Source organism: Opisthocomus hoazin, chromosome Z (genome assembly GCF_030867145.1).
Source record: "Opisthocomus hoazin isolate bOpiHoa1 chromosome Z, bOpiHoa1.hap1, whole genome shotgun sequence".
Taxonomy (NCBI): domain Eukaryota; kingdom Metazoa; phylum Chordata; class Aves; order Opisthocomiformes; family Opisthocomidae; genus Opisthocomus; species Opisthocomus hoazin.
In genome coordinates, this window is record NC_134454.1 from 35,693,552 (window position 1) to 35,719,412 (window position 25,861).

The following is a 25,861-nucleotide window of genomic DNA, read 5'->3' on the forward strand; positions in this document are numbered from 1 at the left end:
CCGTCACTCCGCCGTCGCGGGGCACGCTGGGAGCTGTAGTCTCCTCCCGGCTCGGCGGGCTTGCGAGCCCCCGGAGGGCGTCGCGAGAGTTCCGTGTCTCGCGGCAGGCGGGACCGTTGCTGCGGTATCGGCTGCGTCGCCTGCGAAGGTGAATGGCCGCCGGCGGGTCCGGTGGGGGGAAGGGCTGCAGCGGCCGAGGGCTGCCCGCTGCGTGCTGAGGCTGGGCGGGAGCGCCGGTGGGACGAGCCGGTCTGGGCTTGCGACGGTGCCTGGCGGGCTGCGTGTGCGGATACCCCGGGCGGGTGTTTGCGGCAGCTGTTTGCTTCCAGGTTGTTTCGTGAGAGGCCTGAATTCTGAGGGCAGACGCTGAAAGGACAAAAGCCACGAGAATTAGCGGGAGTTTATGTGTTTAGCAGTATAAACTGAGGACTGATTGAGCACCGAGGAGGGGCTGCTGTCTCGCCTTACTGATGGACCTGCTGTGGTCCTTGCTGAGCGCTGTTTCTGCCTTGTACCGTGACTTTCCTGTAAGGAAGTGCTTTGTGGATTTCTAAAGAGAACTAAACTTCTAATAGGAGGGAGAATTAATCTTTAACGAGTTGGTTTCCTGTAGTTTTTAAAGACATTGTGCAAATTAAAGAACTACTGCTATCCTTCTTTCCAGGGAGAAGTTCAAAAGAGAACAAATATGGCCAGTAGTCACAGACCTCCGATAGCTCGCCCTTCTTCAAGAACAGGAATGGGGTTGACTGTAAGGCCTGCCTCTTCAGCAAGGACTCCGTCAGCATCCAGAATAGGAACAGGGGTATGCTAAAAATATCGAACACTAACATCGATAGCTTTAGGTTTTTATCCATTGTCTTGTAATTTTTTTAGTACCATGACTGGGAGTGTAGTTTCTTAGGAAGAATTTTAAGATTTTTATTTTATAGAGAGTTTTATTTTCTAATTTTGACTGAAAGGGGTCAAGGAGGTCTTCCATCAAGAGTTCACCTGGGAGACCTTAATAGCATGAATGTTGCTCTTTAAACAACACTCTTGGTCGCTTTTTAAACAACACTTCTTCCATGCACAGGAGCAATGCATCCCCCTGAGAAAGAAATTTAGCAAAGGAGGCAGGAGACCTGCATGGTTAAACAAGGAGCTTCTAGCGGAGATCAGGCAGAAGAGAAAGGTCCATGGAATGTGGAAAGAGGGACAGGCCACTTGGGAAGAGAACAGAAACGTGGTGAGAGCATGCAGGGATGTGACGAGGAAGGCCAAGGCTCACCTGGAATTGAAGCTGGCAAGGGATGTCAAAAACAACAAGAAGGGCTTCTTCAACTACATCAGCAGCAAAAGGAAGGCTAGGGACAACGTGGGGCGGCTGCTGAATGAGGCGGGTGTCCTGGTAACAGAGGATGCGGAGAAGGCAGAGCTACTGAATGCCTTCTTTGCTTCAGTCTTCAGTGCTAAGACTGGCCCTCAGGAATCCCAGGCCTCGGAGGTAAGAGAAGAAGCCTACAAAGAGGATGACTTTCCCTTGGTCGAGGAGGACTGTGTGAGGGATCGCTTAAGTGATCTGGATGTCCACAAATCCATGGGCCCCGATGGAATGCACCCACGAATGCTGAGGGAGCTGGTGGATGTCATTGCTGAGCCACTCTCCATCATCTTTGAGAGGTCCTGGAGGACAGGAGAGGTGCCCGAGGACTGGAGAAAGGCCAATGTCACTCCAATCTTCAAAAAGGGCAAGAAGGAGGACCCAGGGAACTACAGGCCGGTCAGCCTCACCTCCATCCAGGGAAAGGTGATGGAGCAGCTTATCCTGGAGGCCATCAACAAGCAAGTGGAAGAAAAGAAGGTTATCAGGAGTAGTCAGCATGGATTCACCAAGGGGAAATCATGCCTGACCAATCTGATAGCTTTCTACGATGACGTGACTGGCTGGGTAGACGAAGGGAGAGCCGTGGATGTTGTCTACCTTGACTTCAGCAAGGCTTTCGACACAGTCTCCCATGATATCCTTGTAGGGAAGCTGAGGAAGTGTGGGCTGGATGAGTGGTTGGTGAAGTGGATAGAGAACTGGCTGAATGGCAGAACTCAGAGGGTTGTCATCAGCGGCGCTGAGTCTAGTTGGAGGCTGGTGACAAGTGGAGTCCCCCAGGGGTCAGTACTGGGCCCAGTCTTGTTTAACTTCTTCATCAACGACCTGGATGAAGAGTTAGAATGTACCCTCAGCAAGTTTGCTGACGACACCAAACTGGGAGGTGTGGTAGATACACCAGAAGGCCGTGCTGCCATTCAGCGTGACCTGGATAGGCTGGAAAGCTGGGCAGAGAGGAACCTGATGAGGTTCAACAAAGGCAAGTGCAGGGTCCTGCACCTGGGGAGGAACAACCTCATGCACCAGTACAGGCTTGGGGTGGACCTGCTGGAGAGCAGCTCTGCGGAGAGGGACCTGAGTGTCCTGGTGGACGACAGGTTAACCATGAGCCAGCAGTGTGCCCTGGCTGCCAAGAAGGCCAATATGATCCTGGGGTGCATCAAGAAGAGTGTGGCCAGCAGGACGAGGGAGGTTCTCCTTCCCCTCTACACTGCCCTGGTGAGGCCCCGTCTAGAGTACTCTGTCCAGTTCTGGGCTCCCCAGTTCAAGAAAGATGAAGAGCTACTGGAGAGAGTCCAGCGGAGGGCTACAAGGATGGTGAGGGGACTGGAGCATCTCCCCTACGAGGAGAGGTTGAGGGAACTGGGCTTGTTCAGCCTGAAGAAGAGAAGGCTGCGAGGGGACCTTATAAATGCCTACAAATATCTTCAGGGTGGGTGTCAGGAGGATGGGGCCAAGCTCTTTTCAGTGGTGCCCAGTGACAGGACAAGGGGCAATGGGCACAAACTGAGGCACAGGAAGTTCCGTCTGAACATGAGGAAGAACTTCTTCCCTCTGAGGGTGGTGGAGCACTGGAACAGGCTGCCCAGGGAGGTTGTGGAGTCTCCTTTTCTGGAGATATTCAAGAGCCGCCTGGACAAGGTCCTGTGCAGCCCACTGTAGGTGACCCTGCTTCGGCAGGGGGGTTGGACTAGATGACCCACAGAGGTCCCTTCCAACCCCTACCATTCTGTGATTCTGTGATTCTGCAGAGGGAGCTATGAACAGCGGCTCAGAGGTAGTCTCTTACCCTTCTGCAGCAGACACTGGACTGAAGCTTTGTTTACCTGAAGAGATGTAAACACTAAAAGATTCTTACAGGAACGGTAGAGATACTAAGATAAGTTTTTAATTGCTTTGGCAATTGCATAAGGATAGTAAATTCAAAGTTGTGATGTTTGTGGTTTGGTTTTTTTACAGATGCCTCCTAGTACATCAAGACCTGGTTCTCGTGGTGGTTCTTCAACTACAGGAGGAGTCTTATCATCTCAGATTAAAGTTACAGATCGTCCAGTGACTCAGCAGGGATTAAGTGGAATGAAAACTGCAATGAAAGGTATTTTTTACTGAAAATAGCTATCAAGGGGTCTGAAAATGTTTTAAAGAAATATTTAGGTTTTAAAAGGAAAGCTTATCGTCACTGTAGAAGTTGCAGAGTGAATAGCTACGATAAATAGGACTAGGAGAAAGGAAAGGAAGATGAAGACATCCCTCTTTTATTTTCTTTGCTCTTGGCAGTCAGAGAAGACAGAGGCTTTTCTCTGGCTGAGCTGTATTTAAAAAAACATTCAAAAGAATAGAAGATAAATTATGTCTTCTTCCGTCACTGCAGAATAATTAAAATGCTTTGTTACATTGTAACTATTCATATAGCTGGAAAAGTAATGATTTTCTTCATAACAGTCTAAAATTAATTTCTCCCTTTGTTTGTTTCAATGAGGTAAAATTGTTGTCTCGCAAACGGAGTTCATTACCCGGTGTGCAACACCCACTACGCACACATAACCAAGATACCAGTTTATTTCATGGCTTCGCAGAGATGGGTGCTAAGTGGTAACTCCACAAGGCTAGCATACCTGGTTATGGTCACATCGCATATTTATGCAGTTAAAAATGTTAGTTCCACCTGTTAGCTATACCCTCCTAAGTGTAGTTGGTTAGTTCTCTTCTTAGTTTGGTTTAAAGATATAGTACTCCTGGAATTTGCTATGCATGCTCAGTAAATGAGGGTCTCTGCTTGGTCTGGGGTCTCCAACTCAAGGGGTGCAATTTTTAGTGTTATAAGGAGGATGGTCCATTTAAGGGCACTCGTCATCATTCTTATGCTGTTAGTTCCAAATTGTTCAAAATCATCTTAATTAGCTTACATATTTCTTCAAGATACACTTTGTTCCCAAGGGCAGTAGTTCCTGATTAGACACTCCTGTATTAACTGCTCTTGTCAACATCTTGGCCTCTCATTAACCCTGTGCCTACTTGTATAATACTGAGTTTAACTGACTACAAAGTCTGTTGACGGACACTGAGAAGATGGCAGTTATCTGCCTCCAAATTCTGCAAATTGTTTTCATAATTTACAGTACTTCAAAATTAGTTGTTTTCTAACAAAATGTCATATTGTTCTCCTTTGTCAGGGCCTCAGAGACAGATAATGGATAAGACATATTACCTTGGACTGCTGAGGTATGTCTTAACAATATTCAAACTGCAGGAGGTTTAATGCTCTGTTCCCTTTGTGAAATGAATTTGTTTGTGCCTAACAATAGCATGGGGTAAGTGGTGTTCACTTACAATGATATTGGTCCTGCTATAAGAGTTAAGGTCACTTTGCATATAGTTTGTAGGAGGAAAGGAATTTTATGCTTATGTTCAGGTACAAGTAGATTCTTTTGAAATTTTGTTATTATGTTTGCAAAGTTAAAGGCAATCCCACAACGTTCGTAAAAGGAGGATCAGTAATTTTGAGCTTCCACCTGTAATGCTTGATAGGTCTGATAGCTCCATTTCTAAGAAGCAGCGTCACAAACTAAACACTTTTTAGTGTGCGTTTCAGGTGGTTTACTTGGATTATACATTGAGCTAACACTGGCAAAGGCAAGGCCTTGTGGAAACTGTATTGCATACGCTACCTTGTCAGTTAATCGTATTGCAGTATCGAATAATCAGTCCTAAAAGATGTCATTTTAAGTATGGGTGATATCCACGTTCTGTGAAATGATTCTATGATTGTTTTTCCTGTCCATTAGAGAATGTTTCATCAGCAGGGACAAAAAGGTAATTAAAACATTACATATTCCAGGGAGAAAAAGTTAATTAAAACACTTCATATCCAGGTTTTCTAACAACTGCTTCTGATTTTATCTGATAGAGCCAGTCTGCTTTTTTGCTTACTTACCCAGCTGTTCTTTGAAGTACTGATTTGAAACGTGGTGCTGTGTGAGAAAGAGATAAGGATTCCACAGCTCTTGTAGTAAAATACAGTTTCTGTTCTACCTGTGTTTTAGTTGCAGATTCAAATGTTAATGATTCTTTTTTGTTTATTTTTTGCAGAAGCAAAACAAATGAGCTCACAACAGAAATTAACAAGCTGCAGGAAGAAGTAGAAGTGTACAAGCAAGAAAAATCTGTCTATTTGTCATATGAAAAAAGGTGAGATGTGTTGCAGCTAATGCAGTGCTGACTTTCTCAGTCACAAGACTGTTCTCAAGTATTGTGCAGTCTTCAAGGAACCATTAAATAATTCTTTTTTCATTATTTTATTTTTACATACACAAATCTTCCCATCTTAAGTTTGGCTTTTTCTTTTGTATTTAGGGCAGAGGCTTTAGCTGGTGAAATCAAAGAATTTCAAGGTCAGCTAGCAGACTACAACATGGTATGCTGCTGTTAGCTTTTGATACTGAATGCTGTCCCTTCTCTTATTTACTTTGTACTGTTTTTGCTTTACTTCAGCATCTTTTTGATTGACATTTCTCTCTAAAAATATACTGGTTAAGACTGCCTTTTATTCAGTTGTTGGAAAGGGAAAAGATGGAAACTAAGGAAAACATGAAAGAAAGAAGTATACTGTACATTAGGAGAAGCAGTTTCATACAGATTTAAGAACATTTGTGAGCTTTGTGCAGCTGCATATAATGATGGTTGCTTCCGAAAACTGCATGTAATCTATTAAGATTCCCAAATCATGTTTTTTCCATTTGCAATAACAGAAATTGCTGTGTTTTCATGAGCGCTTTGTGAGTTGCTACCTATTTGTCTGATTTTTTTTGTGTGTAATTAAAAAAAGGTAGAGCAGTAACAGGTTGTAATTCTGTCTCGTTTCAGGTTGTGGACATACTTAATACCAATACGGATATGGCAGAAGTGATTCGAGATTACAATATGGTAGGAATTAGGATATTTGCCATGTTTTGAACAGTGAAATGGTGTGTGTTACATTCCTAGTGCTTCGAATGTATGACATACGTAAAAAAACATAGCACAAATTTAGAACTTAGCCATTTTTTCTAGTTAAATTAACCATAATATTGGCAACGTGTTTATAGTGAGACCATCATCGGAAGTGTTGCGTTAACAGCCCTGTGATATTTTCGGTGTTCTAGATTTGAGAGGGCTGTTATCCCAGCCAAAATTATGAGTGTTAAAATGGAAGCATAGGACATTAGTCTTACAAAAGGCAAATTCACTAGACTGCACTGCCTTGTAAAGCTGCCTGGTCTTCTGGAAATTTAGTTTTCTTTTGTTGTCTGCCTTTTAAATGTCTCCAGGTCATCTGACATGGCCAACAACAAAATCAATGGGCTTTGTTCTTTACTTTCTTTCTTTCTTTTCTAACACAGCTAGAGTGTTCTTCGAAGTATTAAGGCGTGAGTGGCGTTAAGCATGTTCTGTTTCTTACGATGACTTTGTCCATAAGCAAACAAAACTAGTTTAAGAAAAGGTTATTTTGGGAGCTTGAAAAACCACCTGAGTATTTGTTGGTCAAAACAATTTTTTTTTTTTTTTTTGTCCTGCATTTGACTGAAAAATAGTGTCTCGATGTCTGTGTCATAAAAAGAAGAATGCTTTGCAAGTGTTACATTTTCATTCTGTTTGTAGGCTTAAACAGTGTTTTAGTAGGTGTTCCAGGAATAGATCCCACAGTAGCAGTAAGTGAATTGATTTGTTACAAACTTCATTGCATTTCTTTTTGAAGCATAGAGATCCCTTCTTATTTTGGTTTCCACTGGAAGACTGCAATTTCAGAAGGTCTTTCTTCAGTATCTGCTGCGAAAAACCTCTGGAGCAGGTGCTCTGTGCTGCTCCTTCCTCTACTGGATTCTAAGCTGCTTGCTCATTTAAAGAAACTTTTAATTTGTGTATAAAATCTATATCATTATTAGTATACATTATATCAAAATTTTTTTTTTTTTTTAAGTTAAAGGTTCAGAATGACCAAGATGCTCAGAGTGTGGATAAAATTTTCACAGAAAGACAAGCGTAAGTACATGAAGTGTATGCTTCTCCAAAGCTGTTAAAATCATAACTGAACGTGGCAAAAGCAAGGTGTTATCTACTTCAGAAGTTCTTTAACAGTGCGATGTATGCCACAAGTGATACCTGAGCAATTACAAGATGATGTACCAGTGCCAGGCTGCAGCCGGAGTTCCCAGGTTTACACTCTTGTGAAGAGTAACTGCTGTGGAGATCCTTACCATGTAATCCAGGAGGATTTAGGTAGCAGTGGAGACTCCTGTCTTTTGGCAACCTACTGTCGAGGTCTTGGCTTTTGGAGGTTTTGTTGTGGAGTAGCAGACTGGAGAAAGCAAGCAGAAGTGGGAACTAGGAACTGAGATTCCTGTCTGGTAAGGTAAGAGTATGTGGAGGGGAAGATGCGAGCAGTGAGATGCTTGCAGTGAGAATTTGTAAGCCATGACTATGACTTATGTAGTGGTAGGCTGAGAGGGTGGGTTTCCGAGATGTTTAATTTAGGGACAGGAGATGTGCAGGAGAAAGAGTTATGACCCTGCTTGTTGCTAGTAAGAGCAGTCTCAACTATGAGAGTTTATGTAAAAATAAGCACTTTCAAAAAATAATTTACGATTTAATAATAAATCACTTTTCAATAATGCTGTGGTTTTGAACAGCTCACAAATGTGTCTATTCTACCCCTGAATGCATTTCCAAGCGTTCAAAAAATATGAATTGAAAACACTTGGCTCAGTAGCCAACTAAGGCATAAAGGCAGTAGTAATAATTTATCGTTATACTGTATGTAGACACTTCCAAGGGAATGGTGCAGTTGGGCTTTCTTACTCTGCTAATTTGGGTAAAGAAAAACCCCGAATGCTCTGTTCTCTAGTTATGTTAGTTTTGCCTAGTAGACTACTGAGCTGTGACACCATTGATTTGGGTTCAGTCCCCAGTCTGGCTGTGGTCTGCTTCAACATTTTGAGATAAATAATTTTTCCTTTCTGGACGTCTTCACAATTAAACCATTAGTGATTGTGCCAACTTCACAAGCTACTTCGTAAAGACTCATTCATGTTAAGCAATATACAGTAAGCTCTGCCTCCTGCCATAGGCAGCCAAATAGGGTTTTACAGAAGGTGCATTATGAGTATTTTTTGGTTGTTCTGAAAGATTTATTGTGACACAACTGCCTGCACATCACCACAGTTTTTAGCTTCATGATTCATGCAGCAATGCCTTGTTGTGGATATGACAAGATGAAAGGAGATGGACTGCTTAGCTTCATTTTGTATTGTACATAAGTAGGGTAGTATGGAGGTACAAGTGTATTACAGTTCTGAAAAGTCAGTTCATCATCCAGTGTTTAAGACATTAACCCTCCTCAGTTACATAAGAATCTATGTATTTATCCTCAATAAATCCATCTTCCCCAGGCACACAGGCATGAATTTTCTCAAATATTACTATGGGATCTTCGTTGTTTTTACCCGATACTGTAGGAAAAGAACTCATGTCAGCTGAGAACTCCTGTTCAAACATCTCTGAGTCATTTTCTTCCAGACGACGGTGACTGTAGCTGATCAAATAGTGATACCACGTTGGGCATTTTATAGCAGTAAAAATCAGGAGCGTAGTGCTTAGTACAAACCCTAGGACACCCGCTAGGAAGGTCCAACTTTTGCCAGGAGGTGGTAACTCTTTAAAACAGAAAAAAAAATAAAGAAGAATCACGTGCATGAAGAATAACTAGCAAGAACTCTCATATGAATTTTTCCATAGTTAAATTGAGAACTCACATAATACACATGGATAGGGGAATTACTGAGTGTCTTCAGATCTTTAATATAATGTTATTGCTTTGTTGTTAGGGAGTCCGTATCATCCCTCAGACCAAAAATGCATGTGCATCTCATATTTTCTAGCATTATAAATTAACCATGCATATTTATAAAAAATAATAGTTTCAAAGTCAGTTGAAGTTCTGGGAACACATAAAAGGTAAAATAATCATTTTTTCAAAATTTGAATTCCAAGACTGTACTTTGGGGGAAAAAAAAAATCAGTAATTGACTTCAGATTCCATTTCCCAGGCTTAAATTTCTGTATGGTGATGATGTCTGCACCCTAAAATACTACATTTTTTGTTGGCATGTCCTTTCAATTGTATTTCTTTCATAATAAAAATTTCAATGGCCTCTACTTGCCAGTAGTCTTTATTTAGAAGCTTGTTTTCTGCACTGGCGACTGTCCTAAAATAGATTATAGCTGCTACAGCAAAAGAAATGAGTGGCAGTGGTGGCTTACAATTTGTGTATGTATCTGGAGAGGGATATTTCTTCTGCTTTAGCCAGAAGCAAGAAGTTAAGCATTTCAGTATAGAAGAGTGGAGAAAATCATCAATTTGCATGTAAAAAAACCACAAATTGACTTTACCAACATAAAAGGTAGAATATTACAGAGTTATGATGGAATTAACATCAAACAATGAAGTAAAGTAAGGAGTCTGTCACTGAAATTTTCAAAGACTGTGGGATGGTTACCTCCATGTGCTTTACACTGAACACAGTTGAGGGCAGGAATGAAATTAATAGGCTCACTCCTTCACATTTTAAGGAAGATGGCTACGTTGAAAAAGCAGTTATTTTGGAAGAAGTAATTGAATTTTTTTAAAGATGCTTCCCTAGTTCTGTTAGGCAGAGATCTGGACAATTTTCTGAATTTCAGGCCTTTGAAATTTCATCATCAGTTTGTAGTATCATTGGAGAATTTAGGTGTGGCTTATCAGTTTTGAACACTTTCTCAGTAGAACTTCAGATTCACTATAATCTTTGTATGGTCTACCAAAACCTGGAAATACGCTCTTTCCATAGCGCTGGGTCTTAAGAAGAATTACAGTGTACTGGGAATACAGAACACTATGATACCGTGGAATGGCAAATCCAACAGCTTGTAAGCAGGAAAGCAAAACATCAGTGAATTACCTGCATGCGTTCTGTTGTTTCCTGTGATATTGTTTGGAGTCAGAGCTGTTACTAAGGCATTACTTTTAAGTTTAATGGCAGGAGAGGAAGTTAGAGTGTTTTCTAAAGAAGCTTTTTCAGTTTTGCAGTCAGCTGGTTGAATAGCTGCCGTCTTGATGGAGAAGTTTTCCTTGGTGTTTGGGAATGTGCACTTGGTGTTGCTTTCATTTTCTGTGAATGTGAGCAGTGGAAAGGCTATGACATACTGTTAATTAATTGGCACTCCAAAAAATTTTTGTGGAAGACTAATGCATTACTGAAAAATACAGAGAAGTTGATGCTGGATATTATCCACATCAGGAAAAAACAAGACAAGGCTGTTGAATGTAAACAAGTATGAAGTGCTGCTCTTACGAAAACTTACCCATTGTGACACTGGAGGCAGTTAGCCATATCTGTAAATCCAGGAGGTTACAGGAGCAGTTCCATGGGTTTCCAGCTAAAATAATTTTAACCAGTTTAAAAGATGAGTTTATGTGAAAAGAGTTCAGAAGGTTGTACTGTAGATTTAAAACTGTCAGACTTTTCAGAGAGGTAAATACATCTGAATCTAGTTGAGTAATCATGTTATAGGATAGATTCAACACTGACAGTTGATTTAATCCTGCAAATGCTGCTTTGTGAACTGTGCTAATATGATTGTTGCTGATATCCAGAATTACGAGTTTTGTCAGATTACAGAAGCTGTTATTATACAGTACAGTAATCATGTTTTCGTTCAGATAAAGTTCAGTGAGGTTAAGAAAACTTCGAAGAATCTCTTTGTCACTATCTTTTAAAGTGATTTTATTATTCCTGAGGCTTAATTTAGTAACGTTTTGGAAAAGGCTAGTGGGGATATTAGAGAGGTTCTTTCCACACTCCTCACATGTGACCTGTTGAAAAAAAAGAGAATGGCAACCATTAAATACTGTAGGGAAATCCAGTGATGAAAGTGTCTCAGTGGTGTCTCATTATTTGTCTCTATGTGCTTGCTTCTTCAGGGATTTTATGTTTATAAGGTAGTTTTTAAAATACCTTTAGCTTCTAGTGTATCTTTCAAAAATAAGAGCAATTTATGTACATATAAAACTTACCGTTTGAAAAGTAATGTTGCAGTCAGCAGTGACTGGATTCAAAAGCAGTGTTCCAGCCCAGATCACAAGCCAAGACAGTTTCATATTTAGAGCCTAGTAAAAAACAACACTTTTGTATACCAAGACCAGAATACCAGTGTCTTCTGTAGTGGTAGTTTAGCAAATTAATAGATGTAGTTATTTCAATGATAATTTAATAAATTTTGTTCTATGTAAATACTATGAAATATAAAATCAAGAGGAAAAACATAGGTTATCAGAATTAGTGCATTCAGCTTTCACTTAATTGAGCCAAACCTAATATCCAGTGAGTGGACTGTACCAGCAAATAGAAAAGGCGTTGATTAGACAAGTTAGTAGACAACAGCTTCATAAATGGATAAAATGAATAGGCAGGCATGTGCTCATTAATGTCCCTTGTAAAGCAATTGTGGGTGCTGGAGGACTATGATAGTAAACTGCAGAAATCATTCAGGCTTGCATGCTGTCCCTAAATAATTTCTCTTGTTGCCACTGACAGAGGCAGAATACTGTGCTAGATGGATTGTTAGTTTATCCAGTCAGATTTCTCTTATTGTTCTTATGTAAGTTATTAAGCATTTTTTATGAAATTTTAATTAGTAGATTGCTCTTCTAATCTTTTTATTATCCATAATATACCATGTATCATATGACATAAACGTGGACCTCTGTATTATGAAGGTGTAGTTGTTGCTCTCATCTTTGGAACTAAGTAAACATCGTTCAGTCTCTTATGCTGAAGTTTTTGTACAGATTTGAACCTTATTTTTTGAGAGTCATGAAAGCTTTTCTGACAAACAGACACTGTGACGTCAGTGTCTCTCAGAAGTGTCACTCCTCCACCTCCATTGATGTTATTTACAAGATCTACTCCTTTTGAGCAGGACTGTTGAACCATCTCTGTCAAGATGTTAAATCAGTCCCTGTTTATGCTGGACTTGAAAGGTTATGTAAAAGGTAGATTATCCTTTCATTTTTACACCTTTTCTTAAGCACTTGAAGAGAAAAGATAGCAGACTAAGTGAATCCCAATATCCCCTTCCCAGATTTCTATCTTCCAGATTAAAAAAGACCCAAAAGATAAGGTGTAAGATACTTATTTAAAGTGCCTATTGTATCTTGAACTGTAGAGAGTATTCGCTGATTTTAACAGAGAAGAGGGGGGAAAATTACATACAGAATCTCAGCTGCATGACCAATGCTAAATACAGGCAGCTAGTCAGATTTTAAAAACTCCACCAATCCTTAAAAAGAGTGCCCGGAGGCTTTTGCTGATCAGTATGGAGTAGATGAGGTCACAGAACAAGTTGGTCAGGTGTTGTAGATTGCCTGTATACATTTGTGTGTCTGAGGACTGACCTCATTCACCTCACTGAATCAGCCTGGAAACTTACTAACTTCTTGGAATGAAGAGGAAGATAAATGCCACTTACGCTGCTCTTGTTCCACTGTGTGTTTCTGCTGCTGTTGGAAATGTACGTTAAATATCAAAGGAGTTCATAAACCTTTTTGTGAGACAGTATCAGTGACAGGGAGGAGGGGTAGTAGCAGCAGCAGCCACTGTTGTGTTACGTTCATGTTAGGTATTGTTCTCATCAGTGATCATACTGGTGGCCTGCATACTTCTTGGAGCTAGTTTGCGTATTGCTAGTGAAAGCTTGATGCGGTTTGAGAACTTCCAATGTAGACTGTGTTAAGAGTTGGATCTTGTGGCATACTTGGACCTTAAAGATACCGCTTCCAATATGTTCAGAAGCAGAGCAGACCTTAACCAAGCAATCTAGAAACACAGATGAATAGTATTACTGTAGTTTGCAGATTTCAAGAACAATACTGTCTTTAATAGAATGGTAAAAATACAATAAAATATTATTTTAAAAGTTAGTCTGTAAATTAACCAATAGCAGTCAGTTGAAAATGAAAGTTAATTTAGAAGTTTTTCAAAACTTCCAGCAAAAAGTTAATATGTCTGAATGAAGGGATTGCCATTGACTTGAGAAATCCTTTTCCTGTCTAAAAAATTACTGTACATATTTCTAAGTCACAGCCAGTAGTTTCTACTGAAAAGTTAGAGATTTTCTAACAAATTCGATTTCCTGCATTTTGTGTGTGAGAACCCATATAATCAGTACAAGAACAGGAAAGCATCTGTAATTTTAATTCCAGTTTAGCTTTTTACTAGCACCAGACTTTAGGAATTCCTGTTTAAAGTAATGTCTTTGGAAAGAAACTGAGCCTGGCAATACACTGGTAATATCTTGACATTTCCTTGTAATAAATGTTTTCTTAAAAAGTTTTCCTCAGTGAACTTTTGGAGGTTTTATCATTTAGTGGTAAAGTGATTGCTATTGTTTTTCATGCATTTGTAAAGAAAAAGGCAGATTTGGGGAGGTAATGGAGTTGTAGCATATAACCAGGTATAATATAGTGTAGTATATAATCAAGTAGTCTGCTTTTCAGAGAAAAAATGGGCTGTTCCCACAGGGGAACAGGCTGTCCCCCATTAAGTGTGACTTAATGATTTGGCATGTACAAGGTTCGTAGTAATTCGTGAACTTTTGATGTATCTCAGGATGTATTTGTTTCCAGTCTAGCAACAAAGTTATACTAATAAATCTTTACCTACGTTTTGAAAAAGATGTGCCAAGTGTCTTACCTTTCTGTTGCTTCTTTGAGGCAGCATATATACACGTGTAGATTTTTCAGTGCACGGACAAGAAAGGATCCGATGCAACAGCACTTTGTTTTTCTTCAACCTTTGTACCTGATGAATAAGCAGGTGGTGTAAAAAAATAATAAACCTAGAAAATCTTTAGCAAAAGATTGACTAGGTTGAGCAACTTCTTATAATCATCTTGGATTTAATTGGACCTGCAGCCAATAGGAGAGTCTAATAGTACTATGCTCAAGTGTCAAGTTCCAGATCGCATAGGAAGCACTGAGTTAAAATGCCACTGGGAGTTTACAAGCAAGTTGGGTTATAATCAATTAAAGAAATGCTGGAGATGGAAAAAGACTGGCATTTTTTGTGTGATCCATCATGAAATGAAGAGAATTTCAAGACATTTGCATACAAAAGTAAAAATCTTCAGTAGTTAGTTAAATCTGTGTTAAATTCTTGTGGTTTGGAAACATCAGCATCAGAGGAGCTGCAGGGTGTGATATATAAAGCTCATTTACACAGAATTACAAGCATTTAAAGGCACCAGTTATATAGGCTATATTTCAGGAAGAAATTCTGAAAACAAATGATACTCGGTCTGATTTGAGAGCATGTCTATATGCAAGTTGAAAAAGGGATTATATTGATACACAAACACAATGTCCAATACATTTTTTCTTGCATTGGTGCTTGTTCTCTAAGCCTTATTCTGTCCATACACAGCATCAAACTACAAAATGCTTCGGTCTCCTCTTATTCTCCTTTCCTCTCAAATATATGCCTGTAGAAACCATTTTACTTCACTATCCCTCTTCGATGTTATTGCCACTTTGAATTTTTGCTTAGTATCTCAGAACATTCTACAACTTTTTCAAGTCTCATCTTTGATTCGGCTTCATCAATAGCCTTCAGATTACTTGTGGTAATGAATTGTCTTCCTGTGACAGCCATTGCGGATGTTTGTATTGTCCCCACACACTTGACATCAGTGGGGCTGGAAAAGTAGGCTTTCTTTCCTCACTCTGCCGTGCGTATTTGCAGTTTCAGGCATAGAAGAGAAAAATCCAGTAGAGCTTGGAGACACCACTGCTCACAACAGTGGCAGCTGCTTCCACATGGTGGTTTGAAACAGAAGAAATGTAGCAAGTGGTATTCTCTCCCCCTCTATTTTGTGAGATCCCCAGTGACGTTGAGGAGAAGGAACCCTGTTTGTGCTTAAACACAAGGTCCATATGATCAGTACTAACTCTCTCCAGGTGAATTACATCTAGTGTGGAGATTTATTCTGGAAACCAGCAACATGAACATTTTCTTGAATGCTTTATTGAAATTTCTCTGTTTTCATTCTGTTGTGTCTTCAGTTGGGCTTGATTTGAGAGAAACTGTCACTGCTGAGACTTTGCATCAGCTTTCATAGGCCCAGATTGTGTGATGAGGAGCCTGCAATAAAGTAACATGAAAGCTCTCTGACAGCTTCCAGTTCTGTGCCTGCCAGGGTTTTAAATCAAATTACTTTCATAGCTTAAGAATGTGCTTCACTTAAAAAATTACTCCTTTCCAGTACCAAGCATAACATAATTATCCATTCATAAACTGGTGTACTTACAGTGAGGCCCTCATTCTTTGGATGGGGTCTGAACAAACCTCTCAAGAGGGTGTTCCATTTAATGTCATGTTGCAACTATCCAGTATTTCTTGGGAAGTCCCAGTGTACTCCAAATTTGTCGCAGAAAGCGGGAGAACGTCACTTTGATTTGTTTCTTCATCATCAGGCTCCAAAGCATCTTTGCAGCATGGGTTGTTAACCTGACAGAGCTTCTATTTAACATCCTCAGATTCCTGGAGACTATAGATCGATCTTGAAGCCAGGTGGAAGACTGGTTACAGTTTTTGATCTCTTTTGAGAATTACTTGGAAGTGGTGTATACTATGAGGAAAGCCTGAGGGAGCTGGAATTGTTTAATCTCTAGAAGAGAGGGCTTAGTGGGTATCTTATAAAAGTAAATACCTGATGGGCAGGAGTAAAGAAGATGAAGCTGGTCTCTTGTCAGTGATGCCCAAGGGCAGGACAAGAGACAATGGCCACAAATGTAAGAAAAAAACTCTTTTCACTGTAAGAGTGGCCAAACATCAAAACATTGCCCAGACAGGTTGTGGGGTCTCCATCCTTCAAGATGCTCAAAACCTGCCTGAACACAACACTGACAGCCCACTCAGCTGAGCGTGCTTTGAGTGGTGGGACTGGACTAGTGACCTTCAGAAGTCCATTCCAACATGAGGTCTACTCTGTTTCTATGAAATTTTCATTATTCCCTTACCCTGAGATTGCACTTGTGTAGTTCCACAGTTTTGCATCATCTTATAAGCCTGAGGGCATTCTTGGCTGCAATCATTAATCTGATAGTGTCAGTTACATAATTTAAATTTTCTGGCATCTTGCAACTCGGGAAGAGTTAATGAAAACCAGAAGAAAAATAAAACCCGAAGGAGGGTATCCAGCTAATTTTGTCATTCTCAATAGCAGAAGTCATTCTGGAATACAAGCAAACAATTTAAACAATATTTCATGAACTGTAAATGGAAAGAAGGTATACTTTTCAGGCTCTTAGGATTTTTTATTAATTTCCTTTATCTGTGTTCTCAGATTGATTCTCTAGCTTTCACGAATATCATAGAAATTACTAAACACTACACGAAATAGTAAGAACAACTCTTTATGCCTTCCTTGAATCTGCTAATACATTTGCTTGTAGCTCACTATATCTGCAGTGGTAGAGAAGTTTTTATGGTTGCATCCCATTGACTTCCAAATGAGATTGAAGTCATAAATCAAGAATGTCAGAAGTGGCTAATTTCTTAGTTCTTGCATGGTTAAGAAGCTCCATGCTCCCTAAGACTCTGAAGCCACTCTCCATTCTTAAGGAATTGCTAAAAGAAACTTGTCATCATAGTTACTCAGTATCATCAAGTCCTGGTATCTATACAACAAGTTTTCTTTATGTGCATTCACGAATCACATAGGAGCTTCTTTATTTCAAATTGCCCATTCTTATCTGGGAATTCACTGACTGTGAGCAACTGAGAGGAGTAGTATACTTTTGCCAGTGTTGGAGACTATGCAGGTAGAAGGATGGGAGTGTGGAAGTAGTGGAAAGTACTGTGTGGGTACTGTAAGGGCAAGGAATTCTTCATCTTCTACATTCCATGATATGAGTCTTTATATAGCTAATCCAACTCCAAGAAGATTAGATACAAGTAGGTAGCTCCTTTTTTTTAGAGTCTGTGGAGTTTTTGCGTTAAAGGATCATTTCATTGAGGCTGAAGGAATACCGGGTTTGAAATGAGTGCTTAAAATAAACATCAACTAGTAAAAGTTACAAAGCTGTTCTGTTTTTACAGCACAGAAAAGTTAATTCAAGGTGCAGAAGAAGATATCAAACATGAAAAGGTTGTAGCAGATCACATAATGAAAGACATGTCACAGGAAAATCAAGCTAAATATATGGAAATGAAGGCTGCAAATGAAAAACTCTCCCAGGTTGGTTTGTTCCACTGTACTTACCTAAATTTTTCTCAATCTGGCTCCATCAGTTTCAAATACAATATAAATATTAAAGAGCTTGAGAATGGCGTAATCCAATAAAAAACGTTGCTGGTACCTTAATCAATTGTGGAAGTGCCTGAAAAATAAATAGAGCAACTGACAAAACCCAAATATTTTGTCTTTTTTTATTTCTTATTTTAAGAACAAATTATGTTCATCATTTTCATTTTAAATTTGAGGACTGACATGCAGATTTTTAAAACCACTGTAGTGCTTAGAGGTTTCATCAAGTGTAAAAAACAAGCAAAAGGGAAAAACACGCCCAGCAATTTTTTTAGTTCGCTTGAGTAGAAAGCTTCCTTTCTCTGTACAAAACTAAATCTGACTGGGTTTTCTTGTTGTTCTTGTTGTATATCTGAATATCAGAAAAATGTGCTGGTCTTTGCAAAATTGTTGTGATTTCACTAATCCTAATGTGAACAGCAATAAGATTTGTAGGTTCTCTGGGATTGTGTAGCTTCAGGCATACAGTCTTAGAATGTTTCTCTGTATAGCCTGTACAGAGAGTTTTTGCTATTTCTTTGGAGCCCAGTGCTTCCCAGCTGTCTTATGATGAGCTGGATCACTAGTCAGGGCCTGCCTGTCTCTGGACTGTGAAGAAACCATGGTGGCTAGTTCAAATTTTAAAATCTGACTTGAAGCTTCTGAAGTAGAAATGATAAATTCCACACTCAGTGCTGGTTTTAAGAAAAAATAGTGGGAAAAGGGCAAACAATTTTTTTGTTTATAGCCCAGTTGCAAGGAACAATGCTAAGAGTTTACTGGAAGAGTTGGATGCTGAAGGCAAGTGGATATTATATCTGAGTTACCTGGACAAACTGGACACAGTCTAGTCTTTTAAATTTTTAACAGCAGCAATGAGATGTTTTACAGCATTTTATAATACTAAGTTGCAGAACAACTAAGTAATCTCATCAGGTAGTGATTTTTATCTGAAATTTGCATTTTTTTCCTCTTTAGGAATTGGTTGTTCAACAGCAGGAACTGGATGCATTAAACGTAAAGGAGGAGGCTCTGAGAGCTGTATGTATGATAACAAATGATCTCTGTACCAGTCTTTGCTGAACTCTAGTGTAAAAAATAATACAGTAGAACAATACCTATAATCTTTCTCCTTAAATTTTCCAATACTGTAGGATCATGCCCTAGAATGGGGGAGGCAAGGCTCCCTCTCTGTTTTCCACCAATATTTTCTCATCAGTGGTGGAGAAGAATTGTTTCTGCTAGATGCCAAGTACAAAATTTTGATAGCAATACTAGAGGTTTCTAGCTGTAGATACTCATGGGGTTTCAAATGTTTTGTGTGACGTTTGATGCATTTGGAATTACTCTCTGAAGATAACTGTGAAATTATCGTTCACATCCTGCTTAAGGATTTGTGAGACCTAATTTTTCAATGTTTTCAACTTGCAGGATGTGTGAGAATGATTTTCTTGTTCCACATTCCATTTTGAAAGCAACTGGCATTTGAAGCACAAAGGGGTACCTGTTAAGATATTTTTTATCCCACATACATACATAAGCACACACAGCTAGTAGGTGTTTGCTTTTCCCAACAGGAAATAGCACACTCCCAGGTGAAACAGGAGGCTGTGCAGCTGTATGAAAAGCTCCATGAGCTCGAGGAACGTCGAGATCAAATGGTTGCTGAGGATAAGAACATGGAATCTCCACAGGAGGAAAGAGAGAGATTACTAAAGCAGGCAAGAACATGAAATGTTACCATGTAAAAGATTCTCTGATTCAATGGGATGATAATATTTGAAAATACTTGGGTTTGAATCTTGCCTTTATTTTCTCTTTAAGCAGCAGAGGTCATCTGAAATTAAGAACAGTTAATGATTGGCTGGATGGGATGTTTCAGGTTTAGCCAACGCAAAAATGGCACAGTCAGCTTTTCAGGTGGTTGACATGTGCCAATTCATCTGTCATATTGGTATGGGAAAACAGTTCCTGTTGAACCGTTCTATAGCATAACTCCAGACAGTGTCCTTGTGGGTACTGAGCAGAGGTACTAATCCTGGAGCAATGTAGTTAGTTTACAAGGGTCTGTGCAGTGTTCTGTAACTATCCATGTATACTATATGGATTATTGGACTGAATAACACTGATTAGTGTGTCTGATTATTAAATGGGTATTGAGAAAGCAATAAAACATAATACTTAAATCATATCACTTCAGTGAAGAGCTGGTGTTGGACAATGTGAAAGCAAGTTTGTGATTTCATATGCTAAGTTTGTATTCCCTATATAGTCAATAAAGAAATTTCTTTTAACTTTCGTTTTTTTCTTTTTTAAATTTTATTTCATGTGTTAAAATTTTTATACTTTTTTTATAGGTTAAGGATGATAGTCAAGAAATAGCAAGCATGGAAAGACAGTGAGTAATCCCATTATACTGTTGCTACAAAATACATTTGGACCCTAAAGACAAATAGTTGAATTCCATCGCACATTTCAGTGGACTTCTAAAACATCACCACATTTTCAAGCCTCTGCTAGTGTTCACCTTCCACAGAGAATGAATATATCCTTCTGTTTTATCTAAACAACTCTTATAGTGATAGGACATTTAGATCTGCATAGTAAGATCCGTCCTATCCTTATGAACATGGCTTGAGAACATAAACTGGTAATAGCACTGACGTAAACTTCTTTAAGGCAGAAGATGACATTTATCTGTAAGAGCTACTCATCTGGGACATCTATGAAGTTGAGTTTACATTATGCTGCAGTGACATTTTGAAGAGTTTGTTTGTTATGTGTTCTTAAAACCTAACAGTTACAAAGTTGCTTACCAAAAGTTTGGTTCTAAAGAGTAACAGGACATTGCTTCTTGATGTTTGGGTACTGGACCCTTCTGAAGATTTGCCAGTCTGGTAAATATTATAATAAATAGTAATGTATTGGGGTGGGGGGAGATAAAGCAGTACAATGTTTTTGTAACTTTGAGCCTTTTGATTTTTCTCTCTTTATAGAAAAATAGAGATAATTCCTGATGTCTCCTAGAAACAATTTTAAATTCTTTTAAGCAGTATTCCCAACTATAATCATTGGTTAATTTTTAATGCATTGACACGTTTGACTGGATACTAAGTTGCTTAACAGAATTGTTTGAAAGAAGCAATAAAAGGGAATTCTATTCAAGGATTTACGTAGAAATGTTTTTAAGCAAATGATTATGTGATACAGTATTTTTCTAATGGATTTCAGTGAACACGTAGGTGATTTTTAAGGAATACAATTTCTTGTTGTAATTTACCAGTTCTGTTGTACCTTTGCAAAGCTGTATAGCAGCCAGCAGAGGGACCAGTTGAGTAAGTTAAGAACTACTGATGACTCAACAAAAAATGCTTTTAATAAAAAAGAGCAGCAGTACTTATATTTAATAGATATAGGGACTGAAGTGACAGGTTATTTACATATACCTTTTATAATAACAGCAACCCTCCTGATACTCTTTTGGTTTTGATAAAATTAGGTTTGCTTTTTTTTATTCTCATTTTTTCTCTCCATTTTTGTCTAAAAAAAAAGTATTTTACAACGCATTTTCAACCTTGGATTTCACTGTCAATTTGTCAGGCTGACAGAAGTAAAAGAGAAAACAAACCATTTTAAAAAGGTCATTCAACGACTTGATGTGGATCTGGAGAATCATCAAGGTAATATGACTAGAGCTGTAGCGGACTATGCAGAGCTGCATCTGTTTGTGTTATAGCATGTAATGTTATGGACATTAGTTGCTTTGAGGCTTATACAAATGTCCATTATTCACCAGAGGTTTTGTGTCCAGGGGTGCAGGCTTCTCTTTTCAGATGTAAGAAATGGGGAACGCTCACCTTTACTGTTCATCAGTTTCATATTGAGTAGTAAACCCACCATATAAAATAATAGTACAGCTTTCTAGTTTCCTGTTCCAATTTCATATTTAGGACTGCTGAGGAATAGAAGTTTCTCTTACTGGCAGCATTGCAGAACCAGCTGGGCTTTAGAAAAGCTTTTATTTATTTCACCTTTTACATGATCTGACACACTGTCAGTGAATGTGGAATTCAGAATGTTTAATAATATTGTGTAAAGCAGACAGAATTCAGTAGTATTCTTATCTGTCTTTGAAACTTCTTGGGTTCGTCTTTGCAAGAAGAGTTTGGGAGCTGCCTAGAAATGGCATTAGCTTAGAAACTTACCTCCAGCAAACACTTGCTGTTCTATGTTAGGCTAGGTTAGGTTGGGATTTGTCCTAGCACTTGGAGTTACAGTTCTGGAGGCAGTAACTTTGTTTGAGCATAGGCCTTCAACAGCTGTGGAAGATTCTCCTTAAACTGGAAATTCATCCCATGGTAAAACTTTCTTCTAATTAGAAGGAATCTTGTTTAAATAGGAGTTACATAAATATGTTCATACATTCTGGAAAACTTTCTAACAAGTTATTTAATTTCTATAGGACTGATGAATTAATGTGTTTGTGTCCTTTCTACTTTAGACCTTTTCTCAGGTGATCAATGTAAAATTTAGCTGTGAATTTCTTCAAGGTGAACAAATACTTCTAAAATTGACCCTAACCAAATGTTTCATACATCTATTTCTCATCTTTTGCATTACAAAATATTTCATATTTCTCCAGTTATTTCAGTATTTTTGTGCAAATCATTTATTAGGACCGTCTTACTAGCTTTCTTGTTTCCGTATAATATCATTGCCAATTTTACTATTCTGCGTTAATTTTTCCTTTTTGTTTGGCTTGCAACTCTTTTTTTTTGTATCTATGGAGAAATTCAGAAGGTAAGAAATGAGTTCATTTTCGCATTTTATAGTTAGGTTTACACACACAGCCATTCGTTGCTGGACTGTATGTCTTATACTGTGTTAGAAAAAGACCTCTGTTGAAGAAAAGGGTTTAAAGCATATGTAGGAGAAAGCATATGCTGTCTGTCAACATATCAGCAATGGTCACGATATTCAGTGTAAGGTTACCTTGTGATATAATACAGAGAAAATTATACCTGTTGGTGTAACATCAGGGGAATAAAAAGATATGCATAAAGAGTACCTTTTAGATACAAAAATCTAATCTCCTAATGCCCTTTTCTTTAGTGAATGGAGAGAGAATCCCAGAGGGCCATACTTATTTCTGCTTTAAATCAGCATCTTGATGTGCCCTTGAAGTTCCTGTTCTCCCTCCCTCCTTAGTCAGCTTACTTCTGGCTCAGTATTTATGCTGTTTATTACAAAGCATTCACAGACCTTCAGCTTGTAAAATTTTTTAGTTAAATTTTGGATAAAATAGCCAGTAAAAAAACGAAAACAATGTTTCAGGATAAATAGTTCAGTGCTAGGAACATTTTTGAGCAGGAAACAAAATAAACAGACCATAAATAGAAATAAATATGTTTAGTTTTCACTTAAGAAAATCTAAATAAGTAAAAAACTTGCCCACTTATTATATGTTCCTTATATTAGCAGTTACCTCTAACTGATCAGTGAGAGTTGTCATTAACTCATAATGGGATAGACTTATTAATTCATGGAATTGCATGAGAGGCCAGGATACTGATGTAATAATGCCGTATTTTAAAGAAAGCATATCTGTAAAGACATTTTAAAGGTTGTGGTCTTTATTTCAAATTTTTTTTTCTTTAAACACTTGGCAGATCGTGTAGCTCTTTGTTTCATGGCTCCCTGTAGCTAGGCTTTTTAAGAATAGAACAGACTGAGTTATCAAATATTGGAGGCATGCATTGCAAAATGAAAGAGAGAGTCCAGCAAGGAACAAAGCCACAGCTGCAAGGAAGCTGAAGCAGAATCACAGTCCCTTAGGGGCCCACGGGTGTTCTTATTGTTTGTATATACTAGATAAAAAGGAAATCATGGGGGTGTAAAAGCAAAAAGACCTGGAGAAATTTGCTTGCTCAGTTATATCTGTATCTACTTCATTCTCTTTCTGTGTATTCTTTAAAGATACAAGATTGTGCTGAAAATTAATTAATGACTAAGACTCAAACAATTAAAAATGTAGATGTTTGAAACTTAAAATTGTTCTTAGGAGCTGGATTGTCTCATCTTCTTGAAACTTGTCACAAATATGTGAGGTCTGCCCCTTCAATAGTACATTTTAATTAAGACGTATTTATAATCAGTAGTTGGATTTGAAGATGGAGTGACTTATGCATTGTATGTTATTAATTACTCCTAATACTACTGTAAAGAATGTGCGTGGAGATATTATTTTAAACTTAATGATAGAAAGCTTTCTGTGCATTTTATTTTCCTGTACCATTGCTTGTACAGTTTTGCTGTTTATTTCCCCGAGTTTGTCACAGTTTTGCTTACAGGCTACATATCCTGATGAAAGTCCATTCTAATATGTGAAAGTGCTATTGAAATAGCCCATATGACAGAGCTGCAGAAAGTTTTAACTAACCATGGTTCCCAAATACACAAGAGCATTTGTTCTCTATGATTGAAATTCACCTGACTTCAGAAAAATCCTATGATTTTCTTTTGTTCATACCAAGTAGTTATCCCACTTTTATTTGACAAAAATTCTAACCTCTAAAACGTTTTAAAAATTTCATTGGGGCTGATTTATTAAGCTAATAATATTTTTTTTAATATAAAAGTGTGTGTGACATAGTTGAAGTGACTACATTAAATGACGTAGGATGAGTTTCTAGGCATGTAGAATTTTTATTTTTAAAACTGACATTTTGCGTGCCAAAAGGAATGCAGGAATGAGACAGTGTAAAGTTAAATCAACGCTACATCTCTTGCAGGAGAGGAGAATTGGAAATACAAGGAGCTGAAGAAGAGGGAAGAAAGCATGGACAGTAAGTTGTCTCATATATTTCAATTAGGCCTAATTCCACTAAAAGACTGGTTTTCTTGTATTGTTAATACTGAGTTCATTTAGAGCTGAGAAGAACTGATGTCCTGATCTTTGCATAAGGTGTCTGTGATCTACCTCAGGACAAGAAAATTGATATCTTAGGACTTATAGGACAGTCGCAAATACTTGGAGCATCTTTCAAGGCTTTTAATCAAAGATTAAAGGTCTTAGGAACACAGCTTTATTTTATGAAAGCAAGGCTGAAATTACATTTAAAATTAATTTAAATAGAAGATATATAAACCCCGCTGTTTAGGTATGGTTAAAAGCAGAACTTCAAAATGGACAAGCGCAGTCATCATGTAATTCTTTAAAATTAAGGCTTGTCATATCTGTTCAATAAAGATGAATGCTACTGAAACTTTCTTCCATATTAAAAGGATCTAATGTTGTACAGACCTCAACAGTAACTAACAGAGGATGAAAACAGAACTGTTCTTAAAATATACCCTATTACTAGTATACTGTTGCAGGAAGCTTACAAAAACAGTTGGGCTGTTACTCAGCAAAAGGAGAAAATGATCAATAAATATGCCATGACGGCCAAAGTACATAATACCTTTTTGTAACAATGTTCTGTAAAAATGTTCAGTATAACTTATGGCTAGTGTGATACTGAAAGAAAGGTCTCAGCTGACAACAAGTAAAGGTGGGTAAGAGCATACTTAAAAAGTTTCTGCATTTTCAAAGCATCTGATTTCCTGAGAGGCAGAAGGGCAAAAGTTCACTTGATCTCAATTTTCAGTACAAAAAGACTGTGAAAGCAAGACCTCATGATCTATCTGGCTTTTTGGGTTTTGGTTCTGCTTCTGCCCTTCATCAGAGGATACTGATGCGATTCCAGAGCTGTTTGAGATTAACTGAGAGGTCTGTGGGAACATGCAGACATCTTAACGACGGGAAAAGAGTAAATATGGTACCTGTCTTGAGGAAGCCATGGAAGTATAGACCAGTCAGCTTGGTATCAATTTCCAGAAAGGCTGTGTGAAAAATAAGCAAGCAAACAATATGTAAACATTACAGGAACAGAAATATGAATAACATTGGTACTGATTTGTCAAGAAAAAAAAACTAATTTCCTTCTTTGACAGAAAAATAGTGCAGGATAAGGGAGGAGCACCAGATGATGTGAGCTTTAACTTGAGTACATCTTCTACTGGTGTCTCATGGTGTTCTGAGAAGCAAGTTAGGGAACTATTGTCCATTATTGACCTGTAATGTGCATTTGATTAAAA

General features: G+C 38.4%; 2 protein-coding genes across 3 annotated transcripts in view; one reads left to right on the forward strand and one right to left on the reverse strand.

Annotated features, from left to right (window-relative positions):
- The first annotated feature begins 83 nt into the window (after positions 1-83).
- The window catches only part of IFT74 (intraflagellar transport 74), a 43,388-nt gene continuing 17,610 nt past the window's right edge, over positions 84-25,861 (forward strand). For both annotated transcript variants that reach the window (XM_075410904.1, XM_075410905.1), the window contains exons 1-14: positions 84-148; positions 665-805; positions 3,326-3,461; positions 4,540-4,588; positions 5,456-5,554; positions 5,720-5,780; positions 6,230-6,289; positions 7,323-7,384; positions 17,536-17,674; positions 18,701-18,763; positions 19,300-19,443; positions 20,080-20,120; positions 21,323-21,402; positions 24,514-24,567. In XM_075410904.1, the coding sequence (XP_075267019.1) occupies positions 689-805; positions 3,326-3,461; positions 4,540-4,588; positions 5,456-5,554; positions 5,720-5,780; positions 6,230-6,289; positions 7,323-7,384; positions 17,536-17,674; positions 18,701-18,763; positions 19,300-19,443; positions 20,080-20,120; positions 21,323-21,402; positions 24,514-24,567 (1,105 nt within the window). In that variant the 5' untranslated portion in view covers positions 84-148; positions 665-688. The remainder of the gene's footprint in view (positions 149-664; positions 806-3,325; positions 3,462-4,539; positions 4,589-5,455; positions 5,555-5,719; positions 5,781-6,229; positions 6,290-7,322; positions 7,385-17,535; positions 17,675-18,700; positions 18,764-19,299; positions 19,444-20,079; positions 20,121-21,322; positions 21,403-24,513; positions 24,568-25,861) is intronic.
- Positions 8,729-14,157, reverse strand: LRRC19 (leucine rich repeat containing 19). The gene is made up of 5 exons (XM_075447172.1): positions 14,131-14,157; positions 11,454-11,546; positions 10,742-11,252; positions 10,339-10,548; positions 8,729-9,054 (listed from the first exon to the last, which is right to left on the reverse strand). Exons 1-5 carry the CDS (start codon positions 14,155-14,157, stop codon positions 8,729-8,731), a joined length of 1,167 nt encoding a protein of 388 aa, XP_075303287.1.

Bases quoted from the DNA above. Each gene is read 5' to 3' on its own strand.
- LRRC19 (XM_075447172.1), bottom strand. From the start codon at position 14,157: ATGCTGCCTCAAAGAAGCAACAGAAAG. The intron at 11,547-14,130 runs GTAAGACACTTG...GTTTTTTACTAG, and splicing joins CTCAAAGAAGCAACAGAAAG to GCTCTAAATATGAAACTGTC. The intron at 9,055-10,338 runs GTAATTCACTGA...TCTGTTTTAAAG, and splicing joins AAACAACAGAACGCATGCAG to AGTTACCACCTCCTGGCAAA.